At 42.0% G+C, this 21,924-nt stretch overlaps 1 protein-coding gene across 1 annotated transcript in view; it reads left to right on the forward strand.

The window, feature by feature from the left end:
* The window catches only part of USH2A (usherin), a 770,355-nt gene that overhangs the window by 702,004 nt on the left and 46,427 nt on the right, over nt 1-21,924 (forward strand). The window contains exons 64-66 of the mRNA XM_067729757.1: nt 16,606-16,815; nt 18,859-19,097; nt 19,969-20,177. Of these exons, the coding sequence (XP_067585858.1) occupies nt 16,606-16,815; nt 18,859-19,097; nt 19,969-20,177 (658 nt within the window). The remainder of the gene's footprint in view (nt 1-16,605; nt 16,816-18,858; nt 19,098-19,968; nt 20,178-21,924) is intronic.

Genomic DNA, 21,924 nt, shown 5'->3' on the forward strand with positions numbered 1-21,924 from the left:
GGTGCGGCTTTCCTAAATCAGTGTTCTCAGCCCTGACTGCACATTGGAATCACCTGGGGAACTTTAACAACATTCTGGATGCCAAGGCCCCATCGGCCTGTAGTTCTGCTTATGGGGTGGGTCCAGGCATCAATGCATTTCAAAAGGTCCCTAGGTGATTCTAATGTACAGTCAGGGCTGAGAATCACAGTCCTAAACCATCGTAAACTGATTGCCTAAGTAAGTGAAGCCAACTCCCCTCAAGTGCCTAATTTACATGATGATAATTGATGACCAACCTATTTACCTTGGTCTGTCCATGGCTTTCCTGAATCAGAGTCGTATTTATTGTTTTGGATGAAGCTGGAAAGGTAGACAGAATATATTACCTGCTAAGCTCATGTCTTCGATTCATCAAATAATTTCTTTCACTCTTCCTCCTGGACTTTATTTGGTTTTGGTTGTCCTTGTTTCATTTTGTTTTGTGTCTCACTTGGGAGGCCTGGATTTTGGTTGGAAGAGTAACGTTCACCATCGTTTAAAACAGGAACTTTCTAGTTTTGATCCCTTTCAACACAGCTTCTACAATTCTGGGATTCTGAAGGATCAAACTCTGAATGATCAGCTTTCATAAAACGAGTAAAGATCTGAAATTGAAATCACAGAAATTTGGAGTTTTTAAAAAAATATTTCACAAGGATGAATGGGCTGGCTTTGCAGAGCGATGCAGTTCAGGGTCTCATCAGAGAACAAACATTTGTGAATTTCAGATATAATTTTATTTACCAAAATCCTACTTTCAAACAACTCTATAAATGTGTGATTCATACATCAATGAGGTGCCTCTTTACCAAATGAAATTCTTCCCATGCACAGACCTTTTCGTTAAATGCAGATGACAGGCTAGCTGTGCTGCAGAATACACAGGCAGCAGAGTGTTTTTTTCACAGACAGCACTCATTTCTATCATCAACCCTCTCAAAATCGGGATATACTAATATATACGATACAAAGCTCCAAATTCTATGTGGGCAAGTTTCTAATTGTTCAGCAAGAAGATTCAGACAGTGGTCTCTGCAGGTTTCAGAGACGGACCTGGGTGTGAGTCTGCTTTTATAAGAAGCTTCCGTTTTGACCTGCGGGGAGGGAGCTGAGACCGCTGAGCAGTTCTCAGTAATTGCGCATTCACATTCATACTCTCGCTGAAGGCGATGACTCACCGCGGATTTGCTCGGGCCGCCATGGCCCCCCTTTCATTGAATCCTACTGTCAGTGACTTAATTCGTTTTCCTGAAACTTCCCCACTTTGACAGATTTTTTTCCATAAGCACCCACGCACACCCAGAGTCTCCAAAGGCTTCTGGGGTCCCGGGACTGGACCACTGAGACCCGACAAATCCGCCTGGCAGGAAACCCCATGTATGACGCACTCGAGTGTGGGTCTGATCTTGGGGCTGCTGCTATGGAAGTTCCCCAGGACGGCAGCCTGCTACTTACTAACAGACCAACGCTGGCCCCGAACAATTCAGCCTGAAGGTTTACGCGGGAGAGGATGGAGGAATGGTTGGAGGGCAGACAGTCAAGTGGGTCCTCACTGTTCCTGCCAAAAGGAGCTGTGTGGCGACTCCAGGAGGGGACAGCGGAGACGTTCTCTGTGCCAGCCCCACGAAAGGCTGCAACAGCGTGGACGACAAGCTAGAAAGGAGAAGCAGAAAAGACAGCAGCTTTTAGTCCTTTCCCCCTATTTCTGGATCCTTGAGTAAATTAACCTCCTTCAGCCTGTCCTCACCTGGGAATGGTTCACTCCAGGGCTAGATTCTGGGGGCGTAAGTCATCTACAACCATACGCTTTTAAAAATTCTCATCAAACACTGGCTTCTCTTGATTGGCCTTGGTCATCTATGATTTGTAAAATCTCACAGGATATTTTCTGACCCTAAGCGATTTGATTTTCTAACAGTTTTTAGCTTTACGTTGGATCAAAGCAAGTGACTATATAAACAACAGAGTCCCACTGTGTAGCACAGGGAACTATGTTCAATGTCATATGATAAACCATAATGGAAAAGACTATGAAAAAGAACACATATATGTATAACCGAATCACTTGGCGGTACAGCAGAAATGAACACAACATTGGAAATCAACTGTACTTCGATAAAATTTTTTTTAAAAAAAGCAAGTGAGGGTATGAGACCAGCTTCATACACTAAGAGTCGTGTCATTATCCACCACCAAAATGGATATATGGAAGGATCAATAGCGGTGTTTCTGAAACCTAATTTATTTACGTACTAATAAATTTATTGAATGAATTAGAAGTATATTATAAAATATAAATGTAAATAAATAATAAAACTAATTTTTTTAGTTTACTAAATAAGAGTCCCACTTAGACCCTCGAGAAAACCTACATCATCAGTAAGGTGTCAGGACTATTTCACTCCAAGTGAAAGCCAACTTTGCCTTAAATGGAAGAGAATGGTTTCTGCTCACCTGTCTGGGAAAGGGACTAAAGAAGTTCCTTGAAACCAAGGAAAAGGTGCAAACACTTTTTTCTCTCTCAAGAATCCCTCTGGGAGCCTGAGATGCAGGATTTGACACTGTTGGATTCATTCCTTCTCTCCTTCCTTCACCTCAGGTTGCCTTGTTTTGGCTTCATTTTTTTTTGTTTTTATATCTTTATTGGACTATAATTGCTTTACAGTGTTGTGTTTGTTTCTGCTGTACAACAAAGTGAATCAGCTATATGTATACATATATCCCCATATCCCCTCCTTCTTGAGCCTCCCTCCCACCCTCCCTATCCCACCCCTCTAGGTGGACACAAAGCACCGAGCTGATCTCCCTGTGCTATGCGGCTGCTTCCCACTAGCTATCTGTTTTACATTTGGTAGTGTATATATGTCCATGCCACTCTCTCACTTCGTCCCAGCATACCCTTCCCCCTCCCCGGGTCCTCAAGTCCATTCTCTTCATCTGCGTCTCTATTCCTGCTCTGCCACTAGGTTCATCAGTACCATTTTTCTAGATTTCATATATATGTGTTAATATACGGTATTTATTTTTCTCTTTCTGACTTACTTCACTCTGTGTGACAGACTCTAGGTCCATCCACATCACTACAAATGATTCAGTTTCGTTCCTTTCTATGGCTGAGTAATATTCCATTGTGTATATGTGCCACATCTTCTTTATCCACTCATCTGTCGATAGACATTTTGGTTGCTTCCATGTCCTGGCTATTGTAAACAGTGCTGCCTCATTCTATACCAGACTCTCTCCAGGCATCGGAGAAAATCACTACCCCAGCACTGCGTGATTCCACCCTTCTCTGTGCTTTGGTTTCCTTGTCTTTAAAATGTTGATAGGAGCACCACTGGACTCCTGGGCTTGCTTTGGGATGAAATGTGTCGATATGTGAATATGCTTAGGACAGTACCTCATACATAGAAGCTATTCAACTAGCATAATAATAACAGGTGTTATTATTATTACCCTCCCACCTCAGAGTGGAAAGAGGACTTCTGTCATCCAATATCTGTAAACCAACCGAGGGCAGGACTCTTACTGACATCCTAGCACCACGTACGTTCCTGTGAGCAAGAGAATAAATGACCATGATTGAATAGGCCTGGGCGTAGGGCCCCCTCCTTCAGTCAGGGTTTCATGGGTATGTGGGAAACACTTTCAGCCAGAAACCAGAGCTGCCCCCGCAACTGCACACAGCAGCCATGCTACCGTGAAATCGTTAGAATCCTGGTGCTCTTTCCCATTTGATGCTCACAGCCATTCTGTTTTCCAGATGAAAAAACTGAATGACAATGATACAGTTTGGGCAAGATACTTCATTTCTTATAGCCTCACTTGCTCATTCAAAAATGGGTATATTGGGGACTTCGCTGGCTGTTCAGTGGTTAAGACTTCGATTTCCCAGGCTACCCTGGTGGCACAGTGGTTGAGAGTCCGCCTGCCGATGCAGGGGACATGGGTTCGTGCCTCAGTCCGGGAAGATCCCACATGCCGCGGAGCGGCTGGGCCCGTGAGCCATGGCCACTGAGCCTGCGCGTCCGGAGCCTGTGCTCCACAATGGGAGAGGTCACAACAGTGAGAGGCCCGCGTACCGCAAAAAAAACGACTTTGTCTTCCAATTCGGGGAGTGCAGTTTCGATCCCTGGTCGGGGAGCTAAGATTCCACATGCCTCGTGGCCAAAAATCCAAAATATAAAACAGAAGCAATATTGTAACAAATTCAATAAAGGCTTTAAAAATGGTCCACATCAAAAAAAATCTTTAAAAAAAAGGGTGTATTATGAGAACTAAGAAATTTTGTGTGTCCAGCAGGATGCCTGCTACACAGTAGGGCCGCCTCCCCACTCTACCCTCAGCCTCCCACTAAATAAAAGAAGGAGGTGCTTTCTTCCAAGAGGGAAAAGAGCCAGGTTAACAAAATTCTTATGTCACTAACAGTCATTAAGCCGGTGTTAGAATGTAAACATCTCTAACCAAGAGCACAATTGGCTCTGAAGGTGTGATGCCCCTTTGATGAGACAGTTCAACCTTCCTGGTCCTTGCTACTCTCTTCCCAGGGAAAGAATGACTTGCCCATGTTCCCACGGATAAGATTCTCTCGAACTCTGATAGTCTGATTCCACATTTCTGTGACTGGTAACTTGCTTCAGATTCCTTGTTTTCTCTTGCCATCACCCTTAACTCATTCCTCTCTTAAGAGATTTTTGGTATCGTATTTAGAGAAAATTCATTGAGCATGTTTTCTGTTTGGCTTTCGGCTTGCATTTAATCAGGTATGAATCCCCCTAATGTATTTCTGACTGGCGTGAGGCTGTTGTCTGGTTAGTTTCTCCTACGGGATCTAAGCTGCTCCCCCCCACGACTCCCACAGCTCAAGGTTTTAAATGATTTATTGCTGTTGGCTGACTCAAGCCGTGCATGCGTTCTAACACCTTACAGCCTGAGCGCCACAGCTTAGACTGAAGACCATCAGGACATTTCGTGAATGGAAATCTGAATTCTGGCACTCGGGCCAGGGACCGTGTTCTTTTTGGCCATCAGGTCTTTTGTTGCAACAGGAGGTCATCTCTACCTGTGAGGGCGCACAGGAGCACGTCTGTTCTTTTTCTGTCCCTCATGGCACCCCCTAGGGCTCTACTCCTAAGCCTTTTGTCAGCGATCTCTACGTTGCCTTTGAGACAAGTTACTCGTCTGAAGATGGGTTGCTTCTCACCTTCCTGTTGACCCAACTCACTTAAGCCATGATTGATCCTCCTGGCTCTGTGTTGGAAGCTTGTTGGCTGGGCGTAAAACGTTCAATGCAACCAAGTTTTCTCCGAGTGAATGTAGGTAATGTAGAATTCCAACCTGCCCTCATGGCTTTTCACAAACGGTTCCTGCTCAGCGAGGTAGCCATAAAAATGAAGGTTCTCCAAAGTCACCTGAAACTTAGGAAAGGGTGAGACATGTTTTCCTTCTTTCCCTTTATCCTCTAAGTTGAGGATTTACTAACTTGTAGTTATTACGCAGCCACCAAGTTCAGAGTGTATGTCTAGTTGCTAGGATTGGTGCAAGAGGCTAAAAACCATGGACTCTGCCGCTCAGGGGCTTAAAGTTGAGTGGATAAGACAAAGAAACAGACAACTCCTCATCTTCAGGGACAGCCCAGTCCCACACCAAACTCTCCTGGACACTCTCATTCCACTCTCTGGCCAGATGGTCTTGAGGAGCACGCGTGGTTCCTTGACATTAAAGACGAGAAGCATTCCACAGAGACATGAGGAGGGACTATTTCTCTATTTCTGCAGTCTCACAAAAGATGCTCTTTCCAAATGTCTCCATCCTTATGAGCAAATGCATCTCTCAGCCTGCACACTGTTATTGGTACCTTGGAAGGGTTCAAAATGTTCTCCCCTCCAGCAGTCAGAATCTCAGCAGGAAGCAGTTAAATGTCAAAAGGACATTTAAAGAGAATGTAATGAAAAGACTTTATGGAGGTATGGGCAGGATTAAGAGAATCAATAAGGGATATTAACATATTCTGGGACTAGCCATAGCCAGAAGCCATTACCTCTAGACCTAAAAGGACAAGAGGAAGAAGCTGTTTCCGGAACCCAGTAAATGCTATAGCCAGTGGGGTGGGGCTGCCATTCAGAAGCTGTGCCCATAGAGAAGGAACGCAGACTGTTGCCAAACCAGGATGCCAAAGAGAGAGAGAAGGAGAAAACAAAACCTTTCTCCTTCTTTTGTAAAGCAGTTTGCAGAACCAGCTTCACGGGCTACAGAGAGGAGCAGGGAAGGGCAGAGAATGGATCTGGGGACAAACAGAGAATACCCAGCACATCCCCTGTACCCCAGATTGGCGCCGCTTCTCACCCATGTTGTGGCAATACCTTCTCCAGTAGAATTCTTTTTGGGCTAGAGGATCACCTGGCAAGCTTTGGCTTGCCACTCTGCGATTATTGATAAAACACTAAGTAACTGAAGGCTTTAGGAGGATTGCACTTAAGTACTTGGGCTAATGGTGTATTTCCATTAAGTTCCAAATAAATGTCTCTGTCTCTAGGAAGCAATCAAATCTACAGATGGTGACAAACACGTTAACATATTGAAGTAAATCAGATGCCGTCGATGAAAATCTTGAAGAAGATGGTCGAGGTTTTCTCTTGTAAATTGATATATCTATCTGTTGGTGAATCTGATCATTACTAAGATGCCTATAAGTGTCTAGGAAACTGCACAGTTCTCTCCCAAAGGCATATTTTCAATGGAAATTGGAAACAAAATTCTTCACTTCGAAGAATCCATTGAATTGCTTCACCATTTTCTTTTTACATACTTTGGGGTGCTTTTGAGAAATGTTAATTCATAATAATGTTAAATGGAGGATGCCATCCAATCAACAGATTTTGATGCTGCAGCAATATTTCTGAAAAGCCAGGCTTTTATTTATTCTAACCCTCAGAGTTCTAGAGTGGAGAAGTACCCAGAGACAGAGACACAGAGAGATGAAGGCTGACCTCAGAATGTAGTGAGGGTTTTCAGATCTATTGTTGATCCGTAACAGCTAAATGGACCCAGAAGTGAGTTACAGAATTGCTGTTTAGTCTCACTTTCTCTTCCAAGGGGTCATATCCTGACTTTTCACACAAATAATATAATAATAACCATCGTTATGTATTTAGTGCTTGCTGTGTGCTAAAGACTATGTTAAAAATTTTACGTACATTAACTCATAATAAGCATTTGAGACAAGGATTATTCTGAACAATTACCCTTAGAAATCCGAGGCACTGCGAGGTTAGTTAACATACCCAAGGATGCAGCCGGTGAGCAGGAGAACTCGAATTTGAACATAGAAATTCAAGTTCTAAAGACTGTGTTCTTAAATTCACCCTCCGGTTACTCCACATTGTGTTTGTGTACAGTTCTGGGGCTTTCAAAATCTTAATAAAATATTTACAAATGTACTTATCCACCACCGCATTCCTCAAAATTTATAGCAACTTTATTGCATGTAAATCTCAGAATAGTCCTGTGAGGTAGAGATTATTTTGTCCATATAATCAGGAAACTGAATGACCCAGTGAGGTGCCCAGTCAGAAGACGTTAGAGTCAGAACTTGAGTCCAGATGTTCTGATCCCAAATCCCGTCCTCATTCTGCTGAAGCACAGTGTCCTCAAGTCACACCCATCAGGAGCATGAACTCCTGACTCTGCAAAGATAAACTGACTCAAGTTGTAATCTAGGCTGCATGACTTACTGGTTCTGTGTTCTCAGCCAGTAATTTACTCTCTAAGCCTCAGTTTCCTTACCTGTAAAATTGGGAATGAAAAAGCCTACCTTAGTAGTTTTACTGACCAGGGTTCTTAGCCTCCTTAATCAATATAAATTGATCAGAGGCCAGACAAGAAATTCAGGCAAGGCTTTATCGGGGCCCCTGCTGCAGCAGGAGGGGAGCGAGAACAAGCAACAGGTCTCCTTGCTTGCTCGCCAAGACAGCGGGGAGCTGGTTCCTTACATGGGGTGAGGGTAGGGATGTGTCCGTGGGTCGGGTCAGAGGGTGGCTTAGGTGATCTGTCCACGCCTTTGGTGATGTTGAGTGCAGGGGGCATGTGCAGTCCCCCACTTTTGCTCCTGGCTCTTCAGAAGTGGCAGTTGGCTTTTTTTGGTCTTCTTGTATCTTTTTGTCCATAATTTTGCCCCAAACTTGCATGCACATAGTTATTTTTAGTCCCTTATAGTTTCTTTGTATTTTGTAGCTTGAGGAGACGTTTGTCCAGATGCAAGAACTGCAGCAAAGGGTCCCAGGTCCCAGCCTGTTTCAGTAGGATTGCTGTGAGCTTTAAATAAGTTAATTTAAAGGCCAGGACAGTGTCACTCACATATAAAAGTAAAATTTAAGATATAAATATATAGGAAGTAGTCAATATCCAGTTATCCCTCTACAATGTAAGTCAGATAGTCGCTCCTTTACAGGGAACCCTCCCTTGGCCTCCCATGAAACGCAAACTCCTCTCTGGCTCAGTGAGGTCTTTCATGGTCTGACTTTTGTCCACATCTGTCATCATCCTGTCACTGTCTGGCCCTTACTCTCCAAGTCCAGCGGCACCAAACATTTTTGAGACTCCAGCCTCATGGCCTTTTGTGCTTGCCCTCCCTTTGCCTAGAATGTTCTCCCCCCAGGTCTTCATATGGTGGCCTCCTGCTTGTCCTTAGTATCCCAGCTTATCACCTCCTGAGAGCACCTCCTGGACGACTCACCCATTCTCTACTCCATTGCTATAGGCTGTAAGTTGTTTCCTTTCTAGCATGTATCATCACCTTTTCGTTTTGTGTTTATTGGCTGGCTCTCCCTAACAGGGTGTTAACTCCAGCCTTGTTCCCTGTTGTCTCCCCAACTCATAGAATAGTGCCTGGAACATAGAATGGCTCAGTGAGTACGGATGATAAATAATCTTACCTAGTTAACTATACTGTCACTTCTTGAGAAGTTAATCATGATTGGTGATTGTGAGCTTAGCTTACTCTAGCAACTAATTCTGGAGAAAGGATATGTTTCCAGTGTTACGTTAGTAGGGTATAGTTATGATCTCAGTTAACACAGCAGAATTTTTACACATGTTTGGAACAGTAGGGAAAGTATTTGAGTAGCATTTGCCTCTGTACAACATGCAATATTGTTTAAAGCATGACACGTGGCAGCAGGTATGGATGCTGTGATGTTTGTGGTCATTGTCACCACCTCACTTTGGGGCTGTTCTCTGCAGAAACAGCCAGCCCGTGCAGGGGTCAATGACAGCTCTAGGGCAGGATCTCAAACACTTACAAGATGTGTCCAGACCCTCCTTCAATAGAAAAAAGTAGAGACTTCAGGCTTTTACATCACATACCTGTATTAGAAGGCTGGCCCTGCCACATACCAAGGTGCATAAACTTCTCTGTACCTCTGTTTCCCTGTGTGTAAACTGGTGATGATGCTAATACCAGCCTCATAGGATTGCTGAGAGGATGAAATAAATGAGTACATGTAATACCCTTATAAAAGTATAAGTGCTCAATAAACCCATGACCTACTTTTACGTATCCTCCATGAGAGCTGGATGGGACTGGGTTCCTATTTTCTCTCAGGGAGAGCAGACACAAGCAATAAAAAGGAGTATGATAAATTCCAAATTTTCATTATCATTACGAACATCACATGGAAGCTAGTTTCAGTATTCCCCACTAATGCTGAAGCCAATTTTCCCCTCCTTCTATTTTAGAAGAGCGCCGTTAATATTTGTTGAGCGCCCACAAAGGGCAAGGCTGTGTGCTCAGCAGTAGTGACAGAAGACACCCATTTCTAGCAAGGAAAATGTCTTGTAACCTCTTTACTAGCTTCACATCTCTGAATTTCAAAAGCACCGGTAGAAAGGAACACAATGTTCTGCTGTACCCTTCGTCCCCTGGGTCCCAGAATTCAATTAAAATTGTGTTCCATCTTGCCCGATCCAAAGTGTTTTAGATTAAAGAAGCCCCGAAGGCAAGGACCCTATCTGTAAAAGCATAACTATTAATGGACCCAGCAAAGCACCATGCAAACAGAGATGCTGAGAAAAGTCCACCTGGTGAGGAAAGAAAATCAGATAGGTAGATGGTTAAACAGATAGCTACACAGAGCTTTTCAGCAAGTTATTCCTTTATGACTGCAGCCTACAGGACTGTTCATGAAATTTTTTTAAAAAATCTTGTTATCATTTCAGATTTATTGCCTTCCCTTTTTAGCCACGAGTCTCTCTTAACCACGGTTCTGGAAAAGTCCGTTTTGGCACGTTGCTCTTCGAACATATTCGAAACCCCCGGCAAGCTACCCTTTAAAAAGACATTAGCGTGAGTGCCATGGGAAAATATACTCCAAGGTTGTAGATGAATTGATATGATTTCCTTGATTGTATCTTTTTATTTATGAGGCATAATTTATGAGTGCTGGAGAGCAAACTGCAGTGAGTGATGACTAACTACAGCCCAAGTCATAAATCAGGAGCAGTGAAAAAAGAGGTGATTTTGATCGAATCTATTGAATTAGCTGTTGGCCTCAGCCAATACAGGTATCGGAAAGACCTTTTTAATATCTATTTGTCTCTCTTCTGGGAGTGTGATAACAATCTCATTACATGCCCCTAAGAAACAAATAATTTAATTGTTTGCCTGTTAACATGCAACCTATTTACTCTTCTTATTAATTACTGGCATGGCTGTTCATGTTGGATTTTTGTTTACTTCTGATGTGAATCGTCACGAAAATATATTCACATTCTCCAGTTTTTATAATGATGTTGCCTCCCTAACGCTGCTTGATATGAAACAATACTGTTGAAATGTCTCTGTTTCATCAAAAATTACCATTATTCCACAAGGAAGTGTGTTTTAGAATATCACAGAAGTTGCAGAGAACTGAAAAATCCCTCCATGTATTAATCCTCTGAGAGTAGCAGTTATACTGCAACTCATAACAAACAGCCAGGAAGAAAAAGCAAAATCTCAAATTGCTTCAAGGACAAGGATAGCCACTGTCACTTACATTAGGAGTCAACAGATTAGAGGGTTTTTGTGAAAGATCACTGGCTGAATTTGCTTATTCCTGTGATCCATTTTTATATGGAATATGATAGCAAATACAAGACCAAGTAGACATCAGCTGGATGCTAACAGTATAGAACGCATCACTAGGTATGGCCTCTTGGTCTCATCAAGACTTGTAGCATTTCCCCAGCCAAAAGAATCATAAGGTATTTTTACCATTAAGGACTTTTTTATTCCACGATCAAGGAAAAACACATCAAGAAACCCTGGAAATGTGGAAATGTACATTAAGAGTTTCTCTTTGCAGTGAGGCTACGCTTGGAAAGTATCAGTCCTGGGGAATGTTATTTTAGAAAGCTATGAGCCATTGAGTGAGACAACCCATTGAAATGAAAACTGCTTTACAGTTAAGTGTGGAAATTGTGCTAAAGCATAACTAGGTCAGTAACATAAGCACCCAACGGGCCACCACTCTAAGAGAATTTCTGAAGCATCTCCCCTTCTCCCATCCTCGGCAGAGTCATGGGTCCTTCTCTTTCTCTTTCACAAAATTTATTACAAGTGCTTCCATTCACAAATCTTGCTTTCCTTCTGGAATAAAATTAGAAGGAGAAATGTTGTAGGAGAGGAACTAGGAGCATTTTAGAATAGTTACTACTATTCATCTGGGCTGTAAAGAAAAAATAGACCCAACAAGTTCCAGAAAGATCAGTGTTTCAAGAAATTTGCACCTGGAGTGAAAACTAGGCAGCAAATGGTTGTTCTCCAAAGCTAGTGAACTCTGGTTCTGCTTGGAACTGTGGCCACTGTAATAAACTCAGTGGTGATCATTGCAGTTGTAACATACGCAGCCAGATACATGCTGTGTGCTCATTTGAATGGCTGAAGGTAATGACAAAAGTAATGCAAAGTACAACTCTAAATAGACAACACATGAACAGAAATTGAAAAAATGTATGGTGCCTAGATTTGTGTACCTGGTTCTATAGAGAAGAGCTCTCTATGTTTCTCAAATAAGACTGGGCACAAGAATCACTTGGAAATCTGTTAAAAAGGCAGGTTCCGAGATCTTTTCACTATAAATTATCTTACAAGAACGCAAGATGATTTTGATGATTGTAGCCAAGGAACACATTTTGACAAAGACTCCTCTGAAGGAAGATTTCTAAGAGGCAGTTTTCAACAGAGGACACACAACTGAGCCCATTGTTTCCACAGCAATGAGATCTGGGCAGCGTGGTGACAGATGCTGACATCTCATGTAATTAAAACTTTATAAAGCAAACTACAGTGATTAGACCTGGGGGATGGGAGGGGAGCAGAGTAAATAAAAGAACAATTTTATTTTTTAATGGAAAACAGCACAAAGATGGTGATAGTCACTAGTTAGATATCAAAAATTAGATTGAGAACAAATAGATCTATTCTTTCACTAGTCAGTTATAGAATTTATGGTTAGATCATTTTAGTTATTTTTAATGTATTCAAATAGTTAACCTGTGTTTTCCATGACATCTTCTTACATTGTAACTCCTTTCGCTGCTTCACCCAAAACGTTAGAGAGGAAAACACCCCAACTTGGCCAGTCCTGACTTGTTCTCATTTTTAACAGCTCTGCATTGGGAAGTTCCTAACTCTTATGTGTGTGTGTGTGTGTACACACACATGTGCAAGTGTTCATTAAACCCAAATAATAAGTTACTTTAGTGGAAATTTTAATCATCTAATTTTTTATTATAAAAAAATATGTTCAATTCCACTAATGCTGTGGGTTTAAGGATATTCTGAATAAATGAAAGATAAAAGTATCCTTACATTTTTTTCTCTTGGCCATGGAATTCATAAGCTGTACTTCTGTTTCCAGCTCTTAAAATGTCCCTTCTTTTTTGTGAGTAGCTCACACACTGTTTATATACTCAATGATGATGTGAGGGAACCTTGGGATACAAACCAGGTGGATTGGCTTATCAGTTAGGTAACAAGTAGATAGATAGGCGATAGATGATAGGTAGATAGATAGATAGGATAGATTGAGATAGACAAAGTAGGCAACTCTACGTCTGTTCTCAAGATATTTAATTTCTTGATTCATTAAAAATAAAAGATCAGGGCATATTACTCAAATTTTCCCACTCAAGATCTCTGCTTTTTCTTTCTCTACCATATAAAGATGGACCCATATCTTGGGGCCATTATTTCTCAGTAGAAGTAAATCATAAGCATAATCTGTTAGTATTTTTATCCTGAACCTTGAACTATACTTTAGTTCCTTTATCTTTTTTTAATAAATTTATTTATTTTATTTTATTGTTTTACTCTATTCTTTTTGGCTGCGTTGGGTCTTCGTTGCTGCGCGTGGCTCTCTCTAGTTGCGGCAAGCGGGGGCTGCTCTTCGTTGTGGCACGCGGGCTTCTCATTGCTGTGGCTTCTGTTGTTGCGGAGCACGGGCTCTCGGCACGCGGGCTTCAGTAGTTGTGGCTCGTGGGCTATAGAGCGTAGTCTCAGTAGTTGTGGCGCACGGGCTTAGTTGCTCCACGGCATGTGGGATCTTCCCGGACCAGGGCTTGAACCCGAGTCCCCAGAATTGGCAGGCGGATTCTTAACCACTGAGCCACCAGGAAAGCCCTAGTTCCTTTATCTCTTGCTTAGCTGGGCACAGACAAAAATCTACAGCGATTTTTGGATAAAGGACTTTTTACCTCGAGAGAGAGAGACAGAGAGAGAAAGAAAGAATATCACTGACAGTTTCTTTTTGACTTTTCTTCTGGTGGTTTGGTATAAGATACGATGCCTTGTTGGTGCAAGGTCTGTGAAATCCATAATGCTTCATTAGCACAGCTTTCTCTTCATTGTAACAGCTTTCATTTCCAGAGGAGCTCATGTAAATAGGCTGCTCCTGCTTTGCATAAGCATGTTGATTTATATGAATGCTATTTTGATCTCAAATTGATTGAATACTAAAAAGAAAGACTAGGAAAAAAGCACTATATTATGAAGGTCTCCTGTCAAAGACAAAAGACGCTAGATCCTACATACATTTCCACTTACTGATGGGGAATTCTGTATTGCCTAGGTTTTAGAAGAGAATATTTCTAAAGATCCGTAGCAAAATACCACACTATTGAGATGCAAGTATTTGAAAATACCATGGATTAAATTACGTTTTGGAACTAGGACTCCTCCACCCCCGTTTGCCCAAGTAGCGCAGAAAGGCATGAGGTCTAGTCCCATCTGCCAACAGCAGCATTAAAAAGCCTTAATAGATGGGATGCTCAGTAATTAATTGGCAACTTGCTGAACTTTTGTCAAGCCCAGTTGCACTTTCCTCCTTGCGTTCTCTATCCTTTGTGGCCCCCACTAAAATTCTGTATACCCTTAAATTACCAACCAACCAAAGCCCTTCTCTTGGCAAAGAATTTGTTATCAATATGTGCACCTTATTTTGCATCCCTTTCTCAAGAATATTTTCCTTTCAGTCTTTGTTACTCGGCGTGTAATCAAAAATCCTCCACCGCAAGACATCAGCAGTAACAGAGGGTGGTCTGGAGCAGACTGGGGAGTCCACGACTCCTTCTCATCAGCCATGAAATCTGACCTCCTCACCAATTACCTCCTATAGCTACCCTCCCTGTTGGAAGACTGACCATGGCCATTCCAGAGCGGATGCTGAGAGCAGCTACAGTTGTGTTCTGCCCTGTACTCTGTTTTCCATGGAGCCTAGCTTTCCCATTGCTAAGACAGTTTCCTGGGCCTATCAAAACAAACCTCTATCATTCGAGACAACCTGGTTATGTCTGTTTACCCTTGCAAGCTAAGAGACTTTACCCAATCCAGAATTGCAGGTAGGTAATTGTCTATAGAAAAGTCATTTAATATTCATGATCCTGAGTATCTTATTTATGTGTATGGATGACATACAGAATCAAAAGCACAGTTTACTGGGAAGAGCAATAAAGTTTATTGGTGAGTAGAATTCTAGTTTCAGCTCTAGTGACTTCTGTCACCTTGAACGAGAGTCACATTTCAGAGCCTTGATTTCCTCATCTGTAAAAGGGGCTAATAATACATTCTCCAGCCACCTTACGAGGTTGTGTTGTGAGGACCAAGTCAGCGAACGTTTCTTAAAGTGCTTTGTAAAGTATAGAATTTATACAGATGTTAGTGGTTATTATGCAAACTATGAGAGAAATGGATCAGAGCTCTGAAAAGAACAGGTTCTGCTTTGTAAGTAGGTTAGTTACCTCTTTTTAAAATGTGGCATGTATGTCAACTATTTCTCAATAAAACCGGGGGACAAAACAGGGTTTCTGGCAATCCTATCAGCAAGAGGCTGGAGATTTGCATTTGACAGCAATCCAAGAGCAATTCAACATCAGAAATTTTACTTTTACGAAGAAATCTGCAAAAAAAAAAAAAAAAAGTACAGAGACACTGATAGAAGTTAGCCTAAGTACTGAAAATCTCTCCAATATTTATTTATTCTCTTAAAATTATTATTGATGCGAAAGCAAAATAAACAAAAATGAAACTAAACTCTCACTGCAAAGTATTCTCCTACAGTGTTTTCTAAATATCTCGTATTTTGAACATTCTGCATGCTCTTTTAACACTGCACACCTAGAACGTGTGTACTATAGAATCAAACAAGTTTTCCAGACTTGTCTTTAAAAGCTCAGAACAAATTTATACATATATATATATACACACACCTATATAATTATATAAAACATGTATATATCATATAATGGTATATATTGTAATTATTATCTGTAGCGTATATATTGTCTATATTGTAATATTTGTGTGTGTGTCTTTACATATATAAATACACAGAGACACCAAATGAGGGAACAATTTCCTGAGGTCAGACCTGCACAACACGAAAGCTTACTAAGGAAGACTCCTAGACGTGCAGACAGTCTGCTCGGATTGCCGTTTAGATCTATCATCCTGATTGATCACTGTGTGGTTGGCTATTATTGGGCCTAATTTAACCCTATCCACTCACACATCCATCTCCTCTGTCTATTGTACCTGACATTCTACAAATCACTTACTCATGCAAATGATGACCTAAGGCAACCTCTTAGGATATTCGTGTTTAATTATACAAATGGTGCTTGATAAATAAGATTACACCTCCTTCCATATGTTTATTCCCTCCTTGATGAAAGGAAAATTCAATTTTCATGCAGATTGGGTGGGGCCGGGGTTTAAGAATTGCTGAGTTTTATGGAGTCTGCAGATCCATCCAGTCTGCAGAAGCTGACAAAATCACTCCACACCCCGCACAGAGATGAGCAGTTTTTCATTAGGCTTAAATCAGCCATCAGCCAGCTTGCGTTCAGAAATCGGGACTCTAATAGGACCCCCTCTGTGTTCACAGGGTCAAAGGCTAAACACAGGAAGGACCCGCCCTCCTTTGCAATTACGAAGTTGCAAGATGCAAGTTTATCTCATTCTGTTGTTTTCAGTTGCTCTGAGTTGCCAACTTCTCTGCAGCCTGAAGTTTTCTGGCTTTTGACTGGTCTTACTGATTTCTTTTTGAGGTCTGGGCCGTGAATTCAGCAGGAAAAGCCTCCAGTAGCTGGACGCGGTGTAGAACTGGGCCCGCCCCCCCGGAAGGTGTCAGGGCCCCCAAGTTCCATGCCGTCTCTGCCACCCAAGCAGTGGTCAACATCAGCGCCCCGCAGAAGCCCAACGGGATTGTCAGTCTCTACAGATTGTTCTCCAACGATACCAGCGGGGCCCAGACGGTGGTGAGCAGCAGCATTCTGATCGGTTTATTTAAAACAAATCATAGGGGCTTCCCCGGTGGCGCAGTGGTTGAGAGTCCGCCTGCCGATGCAGGGGACGCGGGTTCGTGCCCCGGTCCAGGAAAATCCCACATGCTGCAGAGCGGCTGGGCCCGTGAGCCGTGGCCGCTGAGCCTGCGCGTCCACAGCCTGTGCTCCACGACGGAAGAATCATAAACCATGGTGTCCTTGCTTTTTCTTCCCCTTGATACTTCTTTCTTATCCATCTGTTCTCAATTGCCCTGTGGTGACCTTAGTGGCACAAAGATCCCTCTGCAAAGAAATAGCGTTAGGAAACGTACAGAATATATGTAAATGCTCTGGGAGAGGAGGGCTAAATGTGGTATTAAAGACTCCACAGATCTTTTAAGGAACCTAAGACTTTAGAGATAACCAAATTAGTTGAATTAATTTAATTAGAAAACACATGTCAAGCACTCAGCGTAGTAGTGGCTTATAGTAAGGGGCCAACAAAGGGTCTCTGTTGGTGGTGTAAATCTTAATATGAAAAAGGAAAAAGTAGAGCAAAGGATATCCTCGGAATCCCCATTTTGGCACGAGCAAATCTCTAATAGCACACTGAAATCTCAGACTTTGTTTTGGTGACTTCTAGAAAGTTCTAGGTCTTTGGAAGAAACAACAGAACAGCTCAGCTCAGCCCTACTCCGCTGTTCGTGTATTAGCACATTTGGGGCACATCGAGGAGACAGGATGGTCTGTGGAGGGAAATCATCTTTCACACTGTGTTTTAGCCAAGCCGTTCACTGAAAGGGACACTAAATAATCAACTAGACCAGTTCCTGCATTATTTAAATGAAGACACTACCTGCCAGGGGATGAAGTCTCTTTTCTCTGCAGGACAGCTGGTGTCACTCTCACATTTCTCATAAATAAGTATAGATTAGAATACTTTGTTCACACAAACCTCATAGAGAAATTGCACAGATCCTGGTATGACATGATAAATTATTTAGACCAATCGAGGGAACAATTTTGGCAAGTGTGGAGAAATCCTCTGAGGCCAGCGTGGCAGGTAGTGAAACACAATTTCAAAAGATAACTCACATGCAAGGAAGTCTTGTATGGAATGTTAAAGAAATATTAGCATATTTTCTACAAGGCTTCCGATTCAATAAATATAGATGATGTAAATACAATCAACCCTTGATTATCCATGCTTATAAAATGATAATATTAATAAACTCAAATAATTTCTATTTGGAGTGCCTTGTATGCATTTTTTTAAACAACAGGTAGCTCTTCTTAATTAAATGTTGCTTATGTCAACGTGAAAATGAGTTTCTAGTTTCTGAGCTCTTCTATTCCAAAGAGCACTTAGTAAAAGCACAATAAGGTAAAAGTATTTGCTCCAGAGAAACCAAAAAGTTTATAATGCAACAAAGATAATTGAGAAAAAACTATATTTCATACAGATCCATACCCTTAGAGGAAGACATGGACTTTCAAACTCTTACATATGTTAATATACAAATAGATAATATATATTTCAAGCTCTTAAATACTCAACTCTAAGATTTGAGGGGATCTGAGGGGAGTTTTGACCCCAAAATTACATGCAAGTAACAATGGCAGAATACGGACCTTAGTGAATGTTGACTTAGAAATCTAATTCAAATATAGATTTTGTTTTTCGAAAAGGCAGCATTCTGAGGGTCACAGAACCCAGTCAGTATTTTGTGATTTTTTGAGCCATTTTCTAATATCTCTTTATGGTAATAGACAACATTGTTCCCTGTGATTTCTACCCTGTTGCCTCAAACTTCTATCAAACTGTTATCTCATTCCATGTTTTTGCATGTTTAAGCCATGCCTCTCCAGCTGGATTGGTCATTCCTCAGGGTAAATATTGTGATAGATGCCAGGGTGCATCTCCCAGAGTAACTAGCACGGCACTCTATTCATAGAACGCATGGTACACGGTAAAAGTGAACCAACTGTCTGTGACTTGCCACTGGGCCTCATCTAGTCTTCTCTCTCCTCCTGCAGCTGGCTGAAGGCCTGGCCACCCAGCAGACACTTCATGGCCTGCAGCCCTTCACGACCTACTCCATTGGGGTGGAGGCCTGTACCTGCTTCAATTGTTGCAGCCAAGGGCCAACAGCAGAGCTGAGAACTCCTTCTGCTCCGCCATCAGGACTGTCCTGTCCCCAGATCCAGACACTGGCCTCGAGGACAGCCTCCTTCCAGTGGAGTCCCCCGCTGTTCCCCAACGGCGTCATTCAAAGGTAGCGTGGGAGAGCCAAAAGGACAAAGAAACCGAAATAAGACATGAACACGGACATGCAGCTACCCAGCCCTCCCCAAGGAAGACTTGCTGATTGAACAGACACCTATAGCAAATTAGACAAATCAATTGATTTGAGTGGTCACATTCCCCACAAAGTGTTTCAATCATAAATCAGCTAAGGATAGCAAGGTGAACAACAAAATTTTCTTTAAATAAGAAAGGCGAGGCAAGGACTTCCCTGGCGGTCCAGTGGCTAAGACTCAGCACTTCCACTGCAGGGGGCACGGGATCGATCCCTGGTCCCTCATGCCGTGCAGTGCATCCAAAAAATAAAAAAGGACAAGGCAGTGTGTTCCCATTCATTGAAAGGATGTGCTCTTCCTCATGGTTCCCTGGAATGTTTCATTCTACAGGGCTCAGCTAGAACATAAGGAACTTCTGTGACTAAATCAGAATTTCCTTGATCTAATTTAAAATGTCGTAATGAACCACTGTTTGAAAGACCACGGAAGTTATTTCACTCAAGATAATCTGGAGGAAAAACAGATATTCTTTATTTTCAACATAGAAGAACAGTTTTATCACTCTCTTCTAAAAAGAGAGAAATATCTTATCTCTACCAACAAGGATTCCTGGCTGCTGGGTGGACAGCAACATGTGTATACATGTGACTTCTCTTATCATTTCTCTGGTTCCATCTGCTGCCCATTTCCAACAGCATTAAATAAAGTGTTTCTGAGAACAGTCTCCCACCAATGGGAATTTGAAAGAGCTGGCAGTTCAGTGAGAACAAAACATCAACAGGTTTAAAAGAGAGTGAGACTGATTCCTTTGCCTGTTTTCTCTTTACGTGTCCATTCTCATTCCAGCTATGAGCTCCAGGTCTACATGGCCTGCCCCCCGGATTCAGCCACCCCCTGTACTCCTAGCCAAACCGAGACAAAGTACGCTGGGCCAGGGCTGAGAGCCAGCCTCGGGGGTCTCCAGCCCTACACCACCTACAAGCTGAGGGTGGTAGCCCACAATGATTTGGGCAGCACGGCCTCTGACTGGATCAGCTTCATCACCCAAAAAGAATGTGAGTAGAAGTGGCTGCCACCATAAGCCAAAAAGGTAGGAGGGCAGCCGCAGGGGAAGCTTGTCCTGAAAGGTAGGGGGAAAACAGTTTGCTAAAAGGACTGAGTGTTCAGTTCCTTCGAATGCTACTGAGACATCAGTGAACATGACTATGGGGGAAAAATGCCCATTGGATTCAATAATATGGAGATCAAGAGTGCATTTAGGAAGATTTTTCATGTAGCAATGGGATGAAAACCAATTAAGAGAAAGCTAATACATGGGTAAGATGACTTCTTTTCTTTATTTATTTTGAGCTAACTTTTTAGAGAAGTTTGCCATTCCTTTTCTTTTCAAATGACGTGGCGTCATAGCTCGCATTTCTGGAAAGCTTTGATATACGGCGCTGCCAGGAAAAGCAAAAGGGCTACTGAGTGCAGAAAAGGGCAATTAGCTAATCCGTTGGGGCCTCCTGACATTTCTATAAAATAAGTCCTTTTCAGATTTTATAAGGTTTATATGTCTACTGTTTTAAAATGGCAAATACAAAAGGTATTAAGAATAAAATAAGTACTTGTAATTACAGCCAGCTACGTCATTTGTGGGTTCCACTGGAAAATGAAAATATGGGGCCCCTTGTTCAAAAATCGTTAACAATTTCAAGATAATGACAGCAGAGCATCAAACTAAGTCCATAATTCTTCTACATGAGGGATCCTGGCATCTGCACAGGTCACACAACCATAAAGCCAGTCCTGCTTATAATCCCACCACACCCAGAGGCAACCACCATTAATATTTTGGCGTAATTCATTCCTTTAATCCCTTTTCTATGCAGAGTTGTTATTACATGGCTGAGATCATACGCTAATGAAAATTTCATAGTCTGCTTTTTATACTTGACATTATTTTATTTGCATTTCCCATGGCATTAAAAACTCTTTAGCCACCAAGGTTAATGGCTATATAACATTGCATCCTATGAATAAATTGGGCATTTCAGTTGTTTCTAATATTTTCCTTTTATAAATGTGGTGAGAAAGTTTGTGAACAAATCTTTGTGTGAATGTCTGGTTATCTTCTTAAATGGCAACAAATGGAATTTACTACATCAGGAATTTTAAGGCTTTGCACACTTATTGCAAATTTGCTTTCCAGAAACATTATATCAGATTATAACCTCATCTCCGGTATTTGGCACTGACATTTTTAGAAGTAAGAGTTATGCATTCGTGAAAGTTCACTGCCTCATACGAAGACTTTAATGTACCCGAGCAGTAACATGGCAGGATGTTCGCAAGAGGTCATTTTTAGAGAGCACTTGCTCGTTCCTGGCACTGTTCAAGCGTTTTACAAATAATCCTTACCACAAACCTATGAAGTTAAGTACTATTATTAACCAAATTTATAGGTGAGAAAACTGAGGCAGGGCTGTGGACTGTGCACTACAATTCCAGGATGCCATTCACATTGATTAGAATCTGAAGTGAGGCTCCTGGAGCTATATGATGAGCTAAAGCCAGAGCTTAAGTCCCTCCAGTTTCCACACCTAGAAGGTAGAAGTGTTACTCTAAGCTCAGGATCACCCAGCTCAGCAGCACCCTCGGTACTGCTGTGTTAACCTGGTCAACTCACTACCTACTTTCTGTAATAGAGATTTCAGACCTTCTCCACCCTCCTCAAACCTTCCACTTCTTCTCATCCCTTTCCCGCAAGCCTATACAATCCTCACCCACCTCTCCCTAGAGTCTTGGCAGAACTCCTTGCCT

This window comes from Pseudorca crassidens, chromosome 2 (genome assembly GCF_039906515.1).
Source record: "Pseudorca crassidens isolate mPseCra1 chromosome 2, mPseCra1.hap1, whole genome shotgun sequence".
Lineage (NCBI taxonomy): Eukaryota > Metazoa > Chordata > Mammalia > Artiodactyla > Delphinidae > Pseudorca > Pseudorca crassidens.